This window comes from Centruroides sculpturatus, unplaced genomic scaffold (assembly GCF_000671375.1).
Source record: "Centruroides sculpturatus isolate CEXI.00-Female unplaced genomic scaffold, Cexi_2.0 scaffold1911, whole genome shotgun sequence".
Classification (NCBI taxonomy): domain Eukaryota; kingdom Metazoa; phylum Arthropoda; class Arachnida; order Scorpiones; family Buthidae; genus Centruroides; species Centruroides sculpturatus.
The window spans coordinates 65,459-87,050 of NW_019386056.1; the positions used below are offsets into that span (position 1 = coordinate 65,459).

Genomic DNA, 21,592 nt, shown 5'->3' on the forward strand with positions numbered 1-21,592 from the left:
AAGAAGATGTAACCAAGTGGTTAAACTGCGATGTAAACAATCCTGGATTCCAAATTTTGAACAATGAGAAAATAATTAAAGAAATATCTGCCTGAGATGAACAAGATTGAGAAGATGGAGAAGAGATTTGCAAAGTAAGAGATATTGGTCCTACACATTCTGAAGCTTTTCAGTGTTTAGATGTCGCTATGAAATGGTTTGAGAGCCAAGGCGGCTTTTAAGACATAGAAGACAACTTATATGTCTTAAAAGTATTTGTGATTTAGCAGCTTCAAAAAGAACAGCTAGCTTTAAAAAAAAATCAATAATTGAATTTCTTAATAAAAAATAATTTAATATTGACACTACAGTATATGTAAATCTAGACAAATAAAAATTATTCATACTGTATGTACAGTACATGTCTTTCACTATCAATTATTATTTTTTTCGGTTACCCGGACTACTTTCATCCCCAATTAGTCCGGATAATCGAGGTTCTACTGTATATATTTTAAAAATTATCCTTTTTTGTAAGAATTATATTTAGCTTATGATTTTAAATTTTTTGCCAATAGATGGTGCTACATGTAAGTCAACAAATTAAATTAATTTACAGAAATTCAATACATATTTTTGGGTGGGATGTGTGACATTATCTAAGTTAGAAGTGTGTAAATATAACTGCCGAATTTTGTAGCAATTGGTTGAACGGCCTAAGAATGCATAGCAAACAAACGTTCTTATTTATATACATAATTTACAATTAATTATTGTTATATTGTTATTATATTACAAATTTATGTAAGTAAAAATTAATTTTTCACATAATAAATAAATACTCCATTATAATCTCTATTATTATGCTTGCTGAACAGAGCCTTGTTGAATGGATGTTGACAAGACGTGGGTTTTGTATTGCATACTTAAACCAGTCATCCAAAATTTTAATAGCTGGAATGTATGTTTAATATTAAAATTTTGAAAAATTCAAAATAAATAATGCTTTTATGTTTGTCTTACCTGTTTATCATGCTCTTGAGCTCCCAAAACTTGTAAAAGTTTATTAGTTTCTTCTTGAGTTCTTTGTCCGGCTCTTGAAAAGGCAAATAATACTTTCACCTTGCTACAAAAAACAAATTTTACTACTTTATATTAAGTTTATCTAAAATAGAAAAAATTCTGGTTAATATTCTAGCATTCTAGGGGGTTTGTTTTAATTAATGCAGGAAAAGAAGAGATTTGAGAAAAATGCTACAATTAATATTTAAAACACTTCAAAATATTTTTCCTTTAATATATGTTTCTCATTTCTTCTAAAAGAAATGATAAAAATAAAATGTATATGAGGAACACAGTAGAAAAAACCTGCATAAAATTGCAATATCCTCACAGAAAAATTTTAAATCATAATTAAGACATAAACTATGTTATAATATAGCTAATAGATTAATATTCGTCACTGGAAATAGGTTCTAGAAGTAAGATTTTTTTCTATTAATATTAATCATTAGTCCATTTAATCTACAAAATCTCAGAAAAAGAATGCTTTTTAAAACACTTAAATTTATACTACCAACTTTTTCCTAAAGCTGAAACAACAAGAGATGAGGCAAAACTTTTGTTGATTTTAATTAAATATATTGAAGGATAAACTACATAATTAGAAACAGAAAAATAGAATTATGACATCATCACAGTTGCAGAAAAGTTTCAATTATATCTATAAAACTGAACAATTTCATTAAAATAATGTAAACTATCCAAGTATATATTGTAAAATGATCAATTTATCATCACTTTTACATTTTGCCCTTAATTAAGGCAAGTGTGTCTTTCTTGATTCTTATTGCAACTTCATAATTATACAATTTTATTTTATAAACTTGGCACTTCTTACATATATGTGTGAGCCGCCTGGGAGGTTGGGAAGTCCTCTCCTTCCGGCCACAGGTCGGTGACCTACTTTCTTGTCAAGGATGGCATTTCGTTCAGTTACGTGTTACACGAGTGGAGGAGAGTCAAAGGGGTCGATGATAAGACGTTGGCAAAGTCAAGTAACGCCACCATTTAAAAACAAAACAACAGTTTATTTAACTTGCTAACTAAATAAAAATTTACAAAACTCCTTCGACTTCGCAGATGAGAGAGAGAGTTCACAATAATATTTCATACCTGAGATAATATCGGATGGATATTCTGGCTTTAATTGTTCCTAAAGGCGGTGCGCGGTGCAGTTCCAGGTCTTCCAATTAAGGTCGTACAGTAGATATAAGGGAAGTTAATGTCCGTCTTGGTCGTCGTTCGTTCGATTGGCGACTCCCCCGAGAGGGGAAGGAGGAGGGCTTTTATACGTTTTGTGGTGGGAAAATTCGTCAGGTGACCAGGTGTGGGGTTAAAGTTAGTATTAGAATGACAACATTATGACGAATTTTGCCGGTAATTGTAAACTATATACGGGTTGATCGTGAGAATGTTTATAGTTAAATAGAAAGAGTTATAAACTTCTCATGCACTTTATATTTCGTTTCTGTAGGTTCAAATTCCTCTAGTTAAAGGAATTTATTATAAAATTAAAGGATTAACTTCTTTTATAAAATTATATGAACTTCAAATTTCACATATGTAATACTTTTGTAGGTTTGCTGATAATTATTTAGAGTAGTGTACATATGGACTAAGTTTAACTCACAACTTGTATTTTTATACAAATAATCTTAAACAGAAAGTTAAACCAAATTTTAAATAGTGTCCAAATTACAAACTGAAAAATGTTTTACTAGTAAATAATGGAAGAGTAAAACTGACATTGTACATTCATTTCTTTTCTTTTTATCTAAATACATAACAAATTTTCCAGTTTTTTTTTACATAACCTTTCTTATACACCTACCCAACATACTTATTCTTAACCTAACATAGCAGTGACATTTATTACAGAATAGTACTAACTATAATGTTTTAAGTATATGTATATAAAATACCATTCCAATAGAGGATGCAGCTCTTGCATACTCCTATAACAAGATTTGGCCACCCCATTATACCAACAAAAAGTGTTCTTATTCCAATCATTGTTTAATTTATCTTAATATTCTTAAAAACTGACAGGAATGTAAGCATTACCTACATAAAAGTTTGGGTATTAAAAATTAATATGTATATATATTTACTTCATCCATTCTTCTTTTAGGGCAACAAGAAAAGCCAATACAGCTGAATCCGATAATAACTGATCTTGAATAATTCTTTCTATTTCACTCAAAACATGAGGAACTATTTTAAAAAATATATATATATATAATTATGTTTAAATCTTTATCAATTTAATTATTGTTGAAGTGTACTTACTTTTTTCTGGTAGTTTTGCATTTGAAAAGAGAGAACAACAAAAATTTAATAGTGGAATGTTTCCACTTCTGTTTAATGTCTCTTCTTTACTTCTAAAATCAACTATTAAATATAGTTCAGAACCCATTACATGAGAAGGAATAACAACATCTGGCTGAAGACTGAGAAAGTTGCATTTCCACGAATCTTCGTATTGAGGAGAATCAAAAATAGGATGATAACATCCCCGAGGCAGAATTTCCTAAATATATAAAAAATTTAATTACTATTTCTAATTGAGTTAATTTTATTAAAAGTAATTAATATTTTTACCTTTATACATAAAATAAATGATTTCATTAGTTCTGGAAAGTTTCCTCTCATTATAATCTGATTTCCAATCAAAACATGATGAGCTAGACTACGGAATTTTTCTTTTCCTAAAAACTAAAAATGAAAAATTTCATGTTAAAAATTAAGTATCAAATTTTAATATTTTTAAATAAAAAATTAAAAAAAATACGTAAGTAATAACAATATATATATGCATTCTGTTTGATAAAGAAACCTAATATTTTTATTTGTAAAAAAGAAAACTAATCAACCACATAAATAGGTAAAAAAAAAATCAAATTTTCCTATAGTTATATCTAATACTATAGGAATCTAATACTTTCAATAGATTTTTTTAGATTATAAAAAAAATACGCTATTTATAAAATCTTTTAAATCTAAATATAAGAAAATGAAGTTTAAAGTATAAAAACTGATGTTCCAAAATATATTTTAATAAAATTGTGATGAAAGCAATATTCAGTTAGTACTTACAAAATGATTTAACAAAAAATGAACTATTAGAAGTAAAATATCAAAACTTATCTACTATTTATATTTTATATAAAACATACTAACAAAATTTATAATTACAGACAAAACACAGAGCATCTGGGACAAAATTAAAACTAATAAAAGACATGTCAAGGGAATGCTTCTTGGATATAAATATCAACTTCTTAGCAACTTCAAAACACTGCAATCTTATCTGTTGATAAATTCTCTGTTGGCTGGATGGCTGAGGCAATTAAGGTGTCAGCTTACCACCCCAGATCAAATCTGTATGAGCAACTGCTTGAAAAATTCTACAGTGATCTGTCCCAGATATGTCAAGTCCCTCACCACCCAGTTGCCCCATTGCAGATCTGGCCAAACCACAATGGTCATAGAAAAAGGCCCTCTTAGTGCCCAAAGAGTAGAAAGTCATAAATAAATAATAATAATAATAATAAAAGTAAATTCAGCTTGGTAGCAATTCGGATATTAGATAATTGAGCTAGGTTATTGTTAGAGATATAACCAATACATCAGTCTATACTGTCAATGTATTGTTATCAGTTCATTTCACAAATCAATGTTCCAATCCCTCTCTTTATTCTTGATTGTGACTATCAAAACACAAAGAAACCAGAACATTGGTTCATAAAACAAACAGATTTCAATATCAAGAAAATTCTGATATGCCAATATATCAGTATTGGATCAGCATCATCTCTAGTTATTGTTTATATTGTTTAATTATTTAATGTATAATTAATTTGGTGTCATAGTCTAATTTCATTCTTTAATGATGTTTCATAGTCTTTCTGCTTTTATTCATTAAAGTTCATTAGAGAATTTTTAATAAGATTAAACATACATTTTTAAAATGCTTTATTTTATTCTACTGTTTAAAACTTTCTTTTCTATTCTACCTATTTGAATAGGAAACTGAAGATGAAGTCAGTTTTCAAAAATGTTTTTTATATAAAAAACTCAATTCTTTAATCAAAAACAAATTCTCAAATGTTTTATTTGTATGGATCTTAGCTAAGATGAATTAATTCAATATTCATCTTAATTAAATTATTTTGATACAATCTAAGAAAACAAATTAAAAGTAGTATTTCTTATTATTATATCATTCAGTAAAAATAAAATTTAGCAACTTACTGATGTCGAATATAAAAGAACATTTATATTTTTTTGGATATATTTTCTATCCAAAAGTAAATAAAAACTAATTTATTAAAACTGTTATTTATTAATACAATTTTTGTTTAACAAAAAAAAAATAAGATGTAGTTTTAATACATAAATTACTTACATTAAATAATTCTCTTAATGATTCTATTCTTGGATCTTTAGAAGAATCTTGATCATCTTCCATTGTCAAGTTATTAAATTTTGTTTTAATCTCATCAGTATCTTTATTAGTGCATATTCTTATAAAACCATCTTCAGTCTCTAAAATTAAAATATTCTCATTTAAAATTAGAAAAATCAAAGAAATTATATCATTTTACAGTTAATAAACATTTTCTTAATTTGAAACTAATATATACTGTATTTCCTAACATTTTACAACATATAGAAAACTGTTTTTTGGCCTAAAACTTACTTAAATATTGCAAAATATATTCTGTAAAACTTTTATATTGATATAAAAACTACTTGATAAAACTACAGTTGCTATCATTATCATTTACATTTTTCAAAAACTAAGCCCTAAGAAGATCTTATTCCATATTATGGACCAGCAAGGAGATATCCAAAATGTATCCATTCTCTGATTTTCTACTATGTTTGAATTCAAATCAGCATCTAAGAAATCTTTGAAAACATGGTTTCTCCATTTTCTTTCAAATAGTCCAGAATTATTTTCAAGACTTTCCACTAGAGATGCCACGAATATTCGGCTACTATTCGGTATTCGGCTACTTTTTTTAATATTCGGTATTCAGCCGAATAGTACGCAACATTCGGCCGAATACCGAATACCAAATCATGAAAAAAAACCGCACATATTACTCAAAAACGTATTTATTTTAATCATAAATTATTACATTTAATACTTAAAATCTATCAATGATAAGTTGCAATGAATGAAAACAATTTTTTCAGCATTTGTTGATAGCAAACGATTGCGCTTTTCCTCATAAACTATACCTGCTTCTGAAAATAGCCTCTCACTATATTATACACTACTGCTGGGAGATGATAGATAAATCTTAGCGAATTCTGTCAGGCTTGGATACTGTTTTGCGTTTGCCGACCACTACTTGTAAAGGTCTGCCTTCCGATCTAGGCGAACAGTTTTCATATACTAAAGTGATATAGTGATATTTTTTAGTAATAATTAGTAACGCAATTTGATGTAACAATGAACAAATAATGCATGTTGTGACATGATCTACTCGCAAATAAAACAAATGTGCCCGCAGTGTCGCCACCGCACCCACCATAATGTATCAGGTCGTAACATATCACCCGCGAAATGTACACATATTTTGCCGAACATTCGGCCGCCGAATATTCGGCGCTTCGGCCAAGAGCGTAGCCGAATGTTCGGTATTCGGTAAAATCACTATTCGTGGAATCTTTACTTTCCACTGTTCTTGTCTCTGATTATTATTAAATCAATATCAAGAAAGGAGTTGCATATGAGATATTTGGTCTCATTTCCTGAACCAAAAACATTAAACTTCAATTACGTATTGACAATCTTCATCACTATCATTTTTCTATGCATTTAAGTTTGGTTTTCTTCTATTGGGGTAAGAATCAATTTGCCCTCTTCCATTACATTCCATGATTGATTAAAATCTTTTATTAATTCTTGTTGATCAATACTTAATGTTTGATTTTTCTTATCTCTTGTAATTTGTATGCCTAATATGTTCTTTGGTTCTCTCAGATTTTTTTTTTTTCATTTCTGTTTGTTTTCTATAATTGTTGGATATTATTTGAAGCAATTACAATATCAAAGCTATTTTTAAATATTGTTTTGGTTGAATTTATCTGAAGAGAACCATTGAAAGGCAATCAAATATCAGTCTACATTAAATTAAACAGACTTTGATGAAATTTGAAGGCGTTAAGCAATTGGAATGTCAGTGAGAATATATTCTATATATTAGAATGAATCATATCAAAAGATGAACTGCTTAATTATATTTTATTATGAATTAGTCTAGATTGTTTCTAAAAGTATTTATTTGATTTTATAAAATCAATTATTTAAAAAAAAATTTATTTATAAATTTTTAAAAAATTCTTAATTATGTCTTGAAACTGATCAAAAAATAAATTTTATGGATTCTGGTCTTTAATTCTGTTGAGATGATAATAGAAATTGAATATTCTATTAATTCCTAAATTTAAATTTTAAAAATTTTCACTTTATTTTTAACAATGATTAGATTATTCATGCTCAACAATTCCTAATGATGATAAAATAAATATTATGTAGTACAAGAAATTAATATAAACATAACCAATCATTGTTTAAGTAATATCTTTGCATCAATGTTGCTTTAATTTATTTAAGATCAAAAATATCATAATTAAGTCTTACTTCTAATAAGAGTTTCAATTAAAACCAATTGAAAAAATAATACAGTGAAACCTCACTTAACGAGTGTAATTTGTTCCAGAATCTTACTCCTAATGCAAAACACTCATTAGGCAAAACAATTTTTCCCATATAAATTAATGTAAAATATGATAATGCACTCCATGCCAAAAAAATACTCAAATATTTTATGTATAATGTTTATTCCAAGAAAATTATACAATATACATGATTAAGGAGCATGAATCATCATCATCTTTTCTTCTAGTGCAGAATGAACCATCCTGGAATGCAAATTCAATTTGCAGGAAAAAAAAAAAAATCAGAGCTAATATGTCCAATAAACATGCCAAACAATATGCCAAATTCTTGGGCTATGTAAAGGCCAATTATGAATATTACAAAAATATTAATTTGTAATATTTAATTTGTAATTAAATATTACAAATTAATTAATTTGACTAGAGGTAGACAATTATGCTTCCATCTCATATTAATTTTAATAATTATAAATAATTAATTTTTAATTTAGACATTTTTAAAATTTAATTTGGAATTGGCCTTTAAATTTAATACAAGATGTGGGCAGTTATGTTGCCTACCTCTAATCAAATTAATTAATTTCTAATATTTAATTATAGCTGTTATGTAGCCCAAGAATTTGGCATATTGTTTGGCGTGTTTATTTTATAATTATATAAGACGGCTATGGTTGTTGATGTGTGAACACAAGTTTAGAAAAATATGTGATCACAAGCGACATTAAGATGCTAGCGAAACGAGTGCTAAACACATACTGATGAAGTATGCACTTACTCTGGGACTTTCCCTCTTCTCGTCACTCGTTAAGCAAGGTTTCACTATATATCATATTAATATTGTCATAAGGTAATTTAAAACAACGGAAAGGAATATAAATGTAAATTATTACCTTCCTTTTCCAATTGAATAATAGTATCTTCACTTGGAAGACCTTCAACTAATCTTTCACTCAAACGACTAGCTCCAGCTTGCAGAATCCACGTAAACCACAAGTGTAAGATACTAAATATATTTTTATCATTAGTCAATTCTGTCAAAGAACGTCCCTTGGCGTTGCCCCTCTGCCGACGGAAATTATTAGGTGTAGTAACTCTAGTAAATCGATTAAACCTTAAAGCCCTCTGTGAACTTTCTGACTGCTCCATAATGCATGTTGTGACATGATCTACTCGCAAATAAAACAAATGTGCCCGCAGTGTCGCTACCGCACCCACCATAATGTATCAGGTCGTAACATATCACCCGCGAAATGTACACATATTTTGCCGAACATTCGGCCGCCGAATATTCGGCGCTTCGGCCAAGAGCGTAGCCGAATGTTCGGTATTCGGTAAACGGCAAAATCACTATTCGTGGCATCACTAGTTAANTAATTTGAAAATATTTTTCTAATTTCATTAATTTCAAATAGTTTTATATTTTTTAATTTATATAATGTATTATAAATTAATATACTTGGCTAATATGAAACTATAAAAATAAACCTATCAATCAAATATGAGTAAATAAAAATATAATCATTCAGATTTAGAGACTAACAAGAACCAAATTTAAGTTTAATTAAACAATAATTTAATTCTACTATATAACACATCACTATAAATTTAAAGAAACATATTTAAATACATAAATACTTTAAAATACCTTTTTAGCTTTATCTTGCAACTCTTTAATAAAATTTTGGAAATTTTTCACCAAAAATTGCCATGAATTTAACAAAAATGTTTTGTCCATCATCACAACTATCATACTAAACCATCTTTGAAAACCTCTAGCTTGACTGTCTTTCATAAAAAATGTATGACTTAATACATGACCTCGACGATTATCTCCAAAAAATATAGGACCTTCCATTCCAGGGCACACCTAAGTTTTGATCAGAATTTGTGTGTAAATAATTAAATGAGATACTTTGTAAAATACTACTATATGAAAGTTTCATCAAAATTGTTAATACAGTAGAGCATCGATTATCCGAATACCGATCAACCGAAACATTGGTTAACCAAAAGCGTTCCAGTCAGCAAATTCAAATTTCTGCTAGTGCTGTGGCGTTGCAGCACTCTTCCCCCTCCCTGCCAACCTAAACTGTAGGCCTACTTTAATTTACTATATTATGTAAGGTAGGTATTTGTAAGATGTGTGATACAAATTATATACAGTAAGTTTTGTGTTTAATATATTTTTCGTAAATGATCGGTTATCCGAACAACCCCAGTCCCAAATTGTTTTAGATAATTGATGCTCTACTGTATTATAGTAAAATAAATATGCAATTTTTAAAACATTAAGATTGAAAAACATTTCATCGGGCGAGAACTAGAGGGATCCATCTGAATTAGCAACAATTTTACAGAAGAATTTGAAGTTTACAGTTTTGCCTACTTTTGCAGATAAGAACCAAATTTTCATACCAAAAACCTGACCTCTACTGCTCATAAAATGACAAAACTTTTTAACAGAAAGATGATTGTCCAAACAACAGATTAAAGTGAAAGAAAATGTAGATAAAATCCTCCAGTTCTCACTTCAATTTTTCTAAAACCACGTTAACAAACTATATGAAGTTGTTTCTCTATATCAGCAATTCCCAACTTTTTCTGACTTGTGTACCCCTTGGCAGTCCATTTCTCTAAATTGTACTCCTTATATTAGAAAAAAATGTTTGTACTTTATATAGTTGCATTTTAAACTTGTTGCAATGGTAAATAAATAACAGTGATGTGGCAAGGAATGCACACAAGGCCACCAAATTGATAAAGATTAAAAGGTTATCTGTATAGGTACATATGTTTAGTATTTGGTGTTTTATCTACTTTTCTACTTACCATACCATTGCCCTTCAAAGTTGGTTAATAAAAAAAAACTAATAATAAACTATATATATATGCATTTAAAACTCAGAAAATCAATTTGTTGAATTCAAGTTATATAATGTTGCCAGAGGACTCAACGCAGAATTCAAATATTCTTATGCTACAACCACCATTATTAATTTTTCTTTGTGTACCCCGGTTGGGAATCACTGTTCTAAATGCACAAAAGTATACTGTAGTTAGTTATTCATATAAAGTTAAAAAAAGTGTTAAATATAATTAGAAAAACAATTATTCAATCGTATATCAAATATACTTTATTAATAAATACAACATGTAACAAAATCATATATTTCATTTTTCTTTGCAAGTTACCTCATAATTGAACATTTCATAATTAGAAATGCTCACTTGTGAGATAACTTGTGAGATAATTAGAAATGTTCAGATCAGATCAAAATGTTTAAAGAACTGATCAAATCCTAGAATTTCTATATCCATTTTTACATTCAACAATTACATTAACTATGTTAATCTTTCTTTTAATTTTCAAATATATTTCATCGTGTTATTCCTATAATTTACTAAATAGTGATTAGTCACATAGTCAATTGTCAAATCAAACCCTAAATACTCACTTCACACAATGGTCTGCAAGTAAAACATTTTACATTTTTGGATAAATAATGAATGCAGATAAACAATAATTTTTTAAAATCTGTTAACAGAATTCACTAAAGAAAATGTTGGCACACTAAATAAGACAGATAAATCAAACTATAATTAGCTGACTTTAGAAGATCTGAAAGTCATAAATACAGGGTACAAAAATCAGCAGACATTTAAATAGTTGATATTTCAGTGAATTTTTTGATGTACGGTACAGTAATAAGGTTAGCATGGAAATGCATAGAATCATGGAGGTTTCTTCCAGAAAGATGTCAAAATTAGTTTCAATTATGTCCACCAGGTGGCCCTTTACCATGGATGCCATCTTGCAGGTGTCCTGAAATGCTGTCCATAAAATTGTCTTCAGGCTGTGTTTGACATTGAACATTTTCTATAATGCAGTTCTTGGTGATTTTACAGATCAAAGCATCTCCTGGTGGACATAATTGAAACTAATTTTGACACCTTGCTGAAAAATCGGAAATCCCTTTGTGATTCTATGATTTCCATGCTAATCTCGTTACCATATGTTAAAAATTTAATGAATATAGATTTTTTTTAAATGTTTGTTGTCTTTTGGATCATCCTTAATACAGGGTAATCCAAAAGACCAACCTGGGAGACAAAACATACCAATAATAATTTTATCTTATTACAATATACTAAATAAATCAAAATTTCTATAGATTTTTTAAAATATTATATTTGATTATAAAGTCATTAGATTTATATACTTTAAATTTAAATCTACATTTAAAAAACTAAAATATAAAATAAAAATTTACATATTTTATTAAATAAAAAAATTACCTCACAACTTAAGCTTCTAACACAGGCATGTCTAACCATACTGAACACTTCTGGATGAAGTGGATGTTGTCCACTGATATAACTAACTCTAGCTTCATGATCATTACTAATAAAACCTTTTTGATTTCCAGTCATTGAAGTACATCCCTAAGAAAAATTTTAAAGTAAAAATATACATAAATTACCGTTTTATTGATTCCAATTGTTAATTGTCAATTAGCTATAATGTCCAGATAGTTTCAATAATTCATTATTATTAAAAAAGCATTCATTTTTATTACAGGATAAAAATAAACAATTTTTAAAGTAACTTTCTAATATAAACGTAAATCCTGTAAGTAAAACTTTTACATAGAAATTAGTTTAATTGGGAGTACCAATTAATTTGCAACATATCCTGAAAAGTACACTGTCAATTTATGCTGAAAACAGCTAGTTATGTATTTACATGCATTTTATTTATATTATTTTTAACTAGAACTGATGACTAAAATGAATCATTGAAACATCCATCAAGCAATCATAGATTCAATTTAAAATAAAATAAATATATAAAAGTATTATCATCATTGTTCAAGAAAATTATCTTCAATTCTTATATGTTGCTATTTGATATAGAATTATACAGGGTGATCAAACATCACACATGTCAGAATAGTTTTGTAAACTGTGTGTCAAGTTATTTTTAACTATAGTGACTGCTGACTATTAACAGAAACTCTGAGTTTTGTGTTAAAGTCATAAAATTGGCTGCAGTATAGCTCTGTTCATTGAGAAAGTGAAATGATTTTTTCTTACGAACAATGGATTTTCATATAGAAAAAAGATCATATAATTAATATTATACAGAAAAAATATTTAAATTTTGATGAATTAAGAAATAATCAAAACTCACTTCACAAGTATCAGGCGCTTTGTCTCCAGAGATTTCTCCAGATATAGAATTTGATCTCTGTAAAGATTCTGGGGGACCATACCAAGATTTTTTTGGAAGTGGATTTTCATTATTTTCTTTAATAGGCCATGGTCCTTCTGAGTCATGAAAAGACTGGGTACAAAATAAAATACTTGGTCCATGAAGCTCACAAAAATGACAAAGAGCAACTACTGCATTCATCTGTAATATATTGACAAATTTAATTATAAATGCCAGTAATTCAAAAATTTAAATTTATCTACAGTTAATTATAAATTTAAATATCAAAGAATTATATTTTAAAAATATAAAAAATGTATACATATAATTAACTTCATATAATCAGATCACTCCATAAGTAAAGTAGTTTTTCTGTACTTTCAAAACTAATAAATGAAAACTTGTTATAAAGTTGTTTTATCAATTATATATTTTCCACTAATGCCTGTGTGTTTCCTTTGAGCTGCTAAATTTTCAATATTTTGTCTATAAAATTTTTATAATTTAGATTTAAAAACTCAAAGCAGTGCTAACTTCATCTACAGTAACCATGTTTTTTTGGCTAAATGATTCTGAATGATTCTAAACAGATAATAATCAGATAATGTTAAGTGAAGTGGATGGCTTATCCTTTCTCACTTATCAGCTAACCACTTCCAGAGTTTTTAAAGTCTGTGAAATTAGTGTTGGACCTGTTGAGATCTTGTATGAAGAGAACACCTATTGTATTGATGAAGAAGGTTGTTTTTCTTCCAAAGCAAATTTCAGAACTTACCTTTTTTCTTCACCACCTATTGAGCACCCACATTATTCACCAGACCTGGATTCTACTTCTTCCCAAGATAAAATTAGTGCTCAAAGGAACCTAAGTTTTGTAAGTAGATGTGAAAGCAAAAATGATATAGATCTTCAACAGCCTTTCAAAAAATGATCTACAGAATTGCTCTGAACAAGGCAGCATCATGTGGTAACTGCATAAAATTTGGTTTTCTAACTTGACACTTGAAATAGAATCTATAATCTTTGGAAAACTACTAAGATTCATAAGAGCAAACAAAACATTAATGCATATTCTTGTGCTTTTCTCTTTTATATAAATTGGTTAATCTGTCTATTACATCAACTTTTGCCTGTAGCAAACTGTGTTTGGCTTCTGCTTCCATCTTTCTTTAATATTGAAGTATGTGTATATGTTCCATCGTGTAAGAAATATATTGTTATCTGCCTTAATCTGAAGTGTCTTTAAAATTAAATTTGATAGGTAAAAGCATGTATTAATATTATTACAAAATACTAGTGCTGAAATAGTTTGAATAAACTAAATAGTTTTCTGCTAATAATTTTCTTATGTAGGCCAAATGCATTTTTTTTTTCCCAGATTCATTTTAAAATGCTGAAAAGAAAGTGTCAATTTTTGGACGAGCTGCAGAAAAGATTTCTGTCTTTTCATCAAGGTCAAGAGGAATGAGAAACAGAGTGTATGATATGTACTGGTACTCCTGGCACTTATGCTTCAGTGGCTAATCATGGTGCTAAAGATTTAGAGATCCACATCAATTCAGAAAAACATTCCAGAAATGTAAGAGGAGCAAATTCATCAGAGATAGTAACAACATATTTTATCAAGCCTAACACATAAATGGATAATAAAGTCAGTGTTGCAGAGGGTACCCTCGCATTCCATGTTGTATTGCACCATAATAGCTACAATTCAATAAACTGTATACCTATTGCTGAAAGAATTTTGAGAATTCATTGAGGTGGAGTACCAACAGTTACTTTATCATTGTAAAACATGTTGGTTGTCTTTATTCCCAGCAATTCAGAGAATTACCCATATGTTTCCAGCACTGAGATCATTATTTTTGACTCAGAACAAGCCTCCTGCTGTTTTAAAGCACTTCTTTGAAAATCCTTTAAGTGAAATGTATTTGCACTATGTTCAATCAGTGATCAGTGTGTTTCATTCTCACATTAGTGAAATAGAAAGAGAAAGCAATTCATTGATTGATGTAATAAAGATTCTCTCATTAGTGCAAGACACTTTAGAAGAAAGAAAAAACAAAACAAAAACTTCATTCCTTTGAATGTGAAAGATATGATTAAAGAGTCAATTGGATTTATATCAATTGTATTAAGACTGATAATGATTGCATATTATCAGTCATATGTTGAAGCTAATAGTATGAAAAGACAGCTTAAAAATGACTAACCTATTTGGTTGAAGATAATGATAACTATAACTGAAACCAGTGCTCTTTTAACTTACTGTTGATGTGCTTACATGGTGACTGAACATAATCATAAAATTCTTTTCACTGAGTAACTGCCATACTCCCAGCAAGAATAGTTGTCATATTCAACAGCCACCAGTAGCATCACAATTTTGCCAAAACTTGGAAAATTCAATGTGTAATTAGTTTTTGTAGTCTAAACAGTAAGTAGGACTTAAAGCCGAAATACATAATAAAATAAGTGCAAAAAATAGAGTTATAAAAATCTTTTGGCAGTGATACATTTTTATGAAATCTATTTATTTGGTATTTAGAAAATCATCATACAATTAACATATCTTCCAGTGAACACAGATTTAACTTATATATTTTAGATCTTGCTAACATTAAGCAACTGATAAGCAGATTTTACTGTATTCCACAAATTATATTTTCTTTCTCTTTTACTATTATATTAAATACATATATCTTGTATATTTTAATTCAATTAAATTTTTCCATTATTCAAATTACTTTTCCATACTCTTAATCACTGTAATAAATCTTATGAAATGACAAAATTAAATATCACCACTGACTTATATTGTAATATCAAAACTGTATTTTTAAGATCTAGTTAGCTTAACTGAACTCAGCTTCATTATGTTTGAATTTATCCTGTTTTTATAAATTCTTAAATGTTCATAAGTTATTTTTAGTTTAACTGATTAAAACCGAAACTTAATCAATTAACTGTTGATAACAAGTTAATGAAACAGCTGTAAAATTAATCCTTTATTAGATCTAAATAAATCTAGTTTTCATTAAATGCATATCATTCATTAAATACATCACATATACATCACACATATCATACATAATATACATCACAATACATCACAATAACAGAATTTAGTTTTTGTAATCATTTACATATAAAAAATGGTCTGTATTGTAAACTTTGATGAAAAAAACATGTCAAGTTATTTTTAGTTATAAGTTTTTGCCTTACAGATTTTCTTATATGTTATTTTTTAATTTTACTGTTCTTTGGTTTGAGAATATAGCTTATTTATTTATTTTGTATTATCATAATAAAGTTTTTGATTTTATAGATGAAGAATAATCCTACAACTGTTTAAATAAACTGCTACACTCCTTTATGAAGAATGTTGCTTTTTATTGTATTCTACTGAAAGATAAAATAGTTTAATTCCTGAACAATTTGGTTCATTAGAGTAAAGGTTAATTTATGTTTATAACACTTTTAAGTGTTATAAACATAAATTCACACACTAAATAAACAGTGTTATAATCAAGAAATTTTGAAGTAAATTTCTCTCTTTCAGATCATAAATGAAACCACATTTAAACATTTTACAGGATGTTTGTTAAAAAAAAATGTAACTTCTATCTTCTTTTAAATTGGAATGACTGATAATGCATTTCATTATACTTTTTAATTTTTTCTTGTTTAAAATGTTTGTTCTTAAAGTTTAAAATTATTATTACAGCTCTTTAGGGCAAAATTGAATTTTTCAAATAAATACTATTATAATTAAATTTATGAAGATAATAGCAAATTCCTGATAAATCAAAATATAAACTCTGAAGCTAATTAAAATAGCAATGTAAATCATCAGTTAAACAAATATTACATTTGATAAGCTAGAAATGAGGAAATAATTACATTTTAAATATGAACAAAAATGAAAAAAGCTGCATAAAAAAAATCTGTATTTCTGTTTTATAGTATGATAATAGGAATGTTTATATTAACTCAGCAAATGCACAATGTTGGCCTATTATATTCAATTTCTAATCTGAAAAGCTAAATTTATTTTTCATTATAATTAAAATGGCTGACATTTTTAAAATTAAAAAAATTTTCTTTTTTTTTTTCATTATTTCAAGTTTATTTATAAAATTTTAAATTACTATCCACATGTTCAGAACATGTTTGATTTCCTTTAAATTTTAATTTAAAGGAAAAGTTTAGTTATGTTTGAATTTCCTTTAAATTTTAATTTAAAGGAAAAGTTTAGTTATGTTTGAATTTCCTTTAAATTTTAATTTAAAGGAAATTCAAACATAACTAAACTTTGAGCCAATATAAGTCTAAAATCTTCAATGAAGGTTTTCAAAATCATTTTGTTTTTGATATATAGTCTTCAAAAAATAAAAAATCATGTCAAAAACCAATTTTAAAGCTCTTCCTAAAAAGATATTGTTTGCTTTCCACTCCTATGTTGGTTTATTTTAAATATTGAAAATTGTTTTTCTGTATACATACCACTGTGCACAAGTCACTGGTTTGGTGTATGCATCCACGAATGACATTTTGAACAGTTCTTGCAGATTATTCTGATTCATTTTATTAAAAAACGATATGTTATTCAAAGTAAATTTACATTGAAAAATTCAATTATTTTTTTACTGTAAAATGGATGAATAATCAAAATCTTAAAGTGGATTACATAAAGGCTTTATTTATGTTGATTACAGCAGGACCTACTTAATAACATTTACTTACCTCAATTGGTTGACAGAAGCATAAAAAAAATACAAAATCACTTTAAAAAGTTTACAACTCTAGTGTTAGTACTTTGGTGGAAAATTTAAAAAAACTGTACCTTTTTTTGGTATGACATATCTCAAAAATAAAGCAGACGTTGAAAAATCTTTATAGAGGATTTTAGGCTTATTTTCATTGTGTGTGTATATATATATATATATATATTACAGTATATATATACTAATATATATATATTAGTATATATATACTGTATATACACTTAAATAAAAAATCATCAATTTAAATAGTGTAAATTCTATTGCAATTTATTTTCAAAAATGAAGTAACACAATAATATTTAATGAAGAAAATTTATTATATTATTAAAAATTGTTATGCTGAATGAAGATTTATTATTAAATATTATTATTTATTGCCATAACAATTTTAATCCCTACAAATGAATGTTTTGTATATAGCAGAGAGCAATTTTTATTTGAGAGGCCACAAAACCATCAAATTCTAAAAATTTGTAGTCAGCAAAAAATCAAAAAGCCAGCCAAGGAAGCAAATTCTCTGACATTTTGACAATTTTTAACAAATTTCCTGACATTTCATGACTTTTTCTGAGCACTAATGAAAATTCCTGACTTTCAAAGTGCATAAGAACCCTGCACAACAAAGAATAAAATTTAATACTTTGTTCTTATTCAGTCCTTTTTTTTTATTGAGCATTGTCATGTGTGTCACTAATTTGTATATGATATGCAAATTAGTAACACACATGACACATTGCATATGATATGCAAACGATCAGCAATGTGAGTCACACAGAAATTTCTGGCTACATCCCTTCAAAACATAGCATAAATAAAGTAAGTCTGCTATTAGAATGACAATCAATACATTCAACATGTTCTAAAGAATTGTTTCATTAGAAGATATTCAGAAGAAAAATACTCTCCTTCCAGACTAGGTGGCAAATACACCAATGACATTTGTTTACTCACATACATAATGACTAGACACTGTCAACATCTTCATTTAATATAAACAGTAAACTGGAAATGTGTAAAAAACTTCAAATAATTTGTACATATTATATTTTAAAACTTTCAAACATGTTTTGTCCAAAATTCATTTTAAAGTTTTCATTAAAACATAGAACAAATCCTATAATTTATAGAAAGGAGTAGGGGAGAGAATTCAAAACGTGTAAAATTATATGGCATTATTTTATTAAAAACACATTAAAAACTACATAGGTTACATCTTCATGAATATAAGAAAAGTAAAAAAATACACTAAACCAATGAATTGTTTTGTTAAGTTACGGCAACACAACACTCTAGCGATCTGCCTACGGGGAATGCCTTCCGGGAGGTCTTTTTAAGGGTAACCGACCCCTATTGGGGCATTACAGACTTGGAGAAAATCTGGAAAACTCCACGTGGCCAGCCGCGAACCCACGACCGAACTCCCAGCATTTGGGGAACAGAACTGCTCAGCCACTAACGGGCAACAAACAAATAAAAAAATTATTTTATTCACGATACATTCCTGTTTCGTGAATAATTTTTATATAAATTATATAAAATATAAGGAAAGGAATACAAATCATTTATCTAAGAACTTAAATACGCAATTCATATTGCAAGTAATAGAATGAAACAGTGAAAAATAAAAACAATTAACACGTTAGTAAGATAGCAAAGCAAATACCATGTGACTAAATGATGATAATAGCGCAATATTGTTTAACAATAAAATTAGGTCAGTGTATATAACTTAATAGAATTTCTTTTTAATTATACGAATACTTAAAGTACGGGCAATTTATATATTACAAACTATTACAAATCTATAACTATTTTGACAGTTTATTATTATATATACCCATAAAGCAATACATTAACCTAAATATATGTAAATAATTACTTTTCATCAGAATTTTCATCCAAATTATTTTCTCTTCTATTGCCAACGACGTCTTTCTTAATTGAAATTAATATTCAACTCCGTTTTTAGTTCTTATAATGTAAAATCAGACTTAAAGATGTTTTAAATCGAAAGCCTTCTTCATAGCATGTTTATCACGAGGGCGCCACACCTAAATCTCCATTTCTATTTTTATAAATTAATTTTGGATTATTATTATTATTATTATTATATATCGAAATGAATATTTATTAATTAATCTCAATAAATGTAACTTAATAATAAAAATAATATTTGTATTAAAATTGCGTAAAAGTCCATCCTTTATATAAGGGGCGTTTTTTTCTAATTTTGCTCTCGAGACATCTCTCTAGTAGACGTGTCATGAACAAATAGAAATTTTTCGGTGCGTGGCGTATATTAGGTGATATAGAGGGTTATATGAATTTATATAATAAATATAAATTCATATAACCCTCTATATCGCCTCTTATTCTTTCTCAAAAAACATGTACCTCTCATAATCTGTTAATAATTCTAAATGAACTCCTATATATTTTAACGTACAATTCCAAGCTAATGCTCGTGTAGTGTAAAATACCAAACAGGATCTAAGCCATAGCTTTTATACAAACATAAATCTCTAAAATTCTCAAATACATCAGATAATAACAGAACAACCAATTTTAAATACAAATAATACCATTCACCTAGATTTTTTATTTTAAAATTGTTCCAGACTTTTCTAGCATGATCATACTCAGGCAAGCTTATACTTTCTTTTGTTAAGGACGAATAAAATTTTTCTATAGAAGGTAATCTTATTTCATCAAATCTCTCAAACGAGTCCATGTATTCATACGGATATGTACCTTTTCTAATTATTTTAGAACCTTGTTTTCTGCATAACGTATTTAAACCAGAAGCAAAAAGATACTTGTTTGATTCCCTTAATTGTTCTGGGTCTAGATTAGATGAGAGAGTATCTAAACTGCTGCTAAATATCTGAATGAATTTATAAACCTCAACTCAATGTATTCGTTACCAGCTTTGCTGGGAATTCTCAAAATCTTACTGAATGAAATGTATTTCTCTTCATTATCTGGAATCAATTTCAAGTTTGATTTGTCCTCGCCTAAATTTTTTACAAACATGTGACAATCGTAAGAACTCAGATTATGAAATAGCAATGGCGTGCCGACCTTGGAAGCGATGGAAGCGCCGCTTACCTTGTATTTTCTATAATATAAATACATATTGCGCGATTATTTTCATATTTTAACGTACTTTGAATTAATTAACCGCATTATGTATCTTATTACAAATTTCTATACTACGTGTGAAAAACTATTGTATATTCGAATATGAGCTTTACAAAGCACCACCATGCGGTTTAGCTGGTAGATTCTACACACCAAAACGCTTCCAATGATTCTATCCAGGATCGGTTCTGAGCTGTTGGCCGCCTGCCTGCTAGATATTTGGCTGCCATCGCCCCATTATTTGAATTGCGAGTAAATTTATAACTTAACCCAACCGATAGGAGTTTACTAGTATGCTTTTATAATAGTTCTTTATAGTTGACAGGAGTTTTAAAATCCATTAAAATATTTATTCTACTTTTATTATACTCTCCTATTTTGTATTACTTACAGATTTCAATGTTAAACTAGTGATACAGTATTACAATTAGTATGTCCTATCTATAAGGGGATGCATAAAAAACGTGTACAATTCTTGTACTGTACAATGCTTAAAAAATGAACTGTTACTTTGGCAACATCGTTTACAACTAAATTTAATGAATGAGATGAACAAAATACAAAAAAAAGCTCTAAAATTTATTTTCCTTAAATTTACGATTTATGTATCCGTTCTCATAAAAATGTCTTTCCACTTCTTTCCCAAGACTACAAATATTCAAGTACAAAGTAACCGGTTTCAACTTACTTCTACTCAAGAAGTAAAGTAATTAAA

General features: G+C 27.8%; 1 protein-coding gene across 1 annotated transcript; it reads right to left on the reverse strand.

The window, feature by feature from the left end:
- Positions 1–485: 485 nt before the first annotated feature.
- Positions 486–19,792, reverse strand: LOC111613358 (folliculin-like). Its single transcript, XM_023354704.1, has 11 exons — positions 19,616–19,792; positions 12,929–13,150; positions 12,034–12,180; positions 9,381–9,604; positions 8,628–8,890; positions 5,450–5,589; positions 3,643–3,756; positions 3,331–3,571; positions 3,153–3,255; positions 1,003–1,105; positions 486–933 (listed from the first exon to the last, which is right to left on the reverse strand). Exons 2-11 carry the CDS (start codon positions 13,148–13,150, stop codon positions 841–843), a joined length of 1,650 nt encoding a protein of 549 aa, XP_023210472.1. The 5' UTR covers positions 19,616–19,792; the 3' UTR covers positions 486–840.
- Positions 19,793–21,592: the final 1,800 nt, after the last annotated feature.

Excerpts from the sequence above, each read along its gene's own strand:
- LOC111613358 (XM_023354704.1), bottom strand. The coding sequence starts at position 13,150 with ATGAATGCAGTAGTTGCTCTTTGTCATTTTTGTGAGCTTCATGGACCA. Across the intron at positions 12,181-12,928 it reads AAGCGCCTGATACTTGTGAA|GGATGTACTTCAATGACTGG; the intron begins GTGAGTTTTGAT and ends AATTTTTCTTAG. Across the intron at positions 3,256-3,330 it reads TGCAAAACTACCAGAAAAAA|TTCCTCATGTTTTGAGTGAA; the intron begins GTAAGTACACTT and ends TTTTTAAAATAG.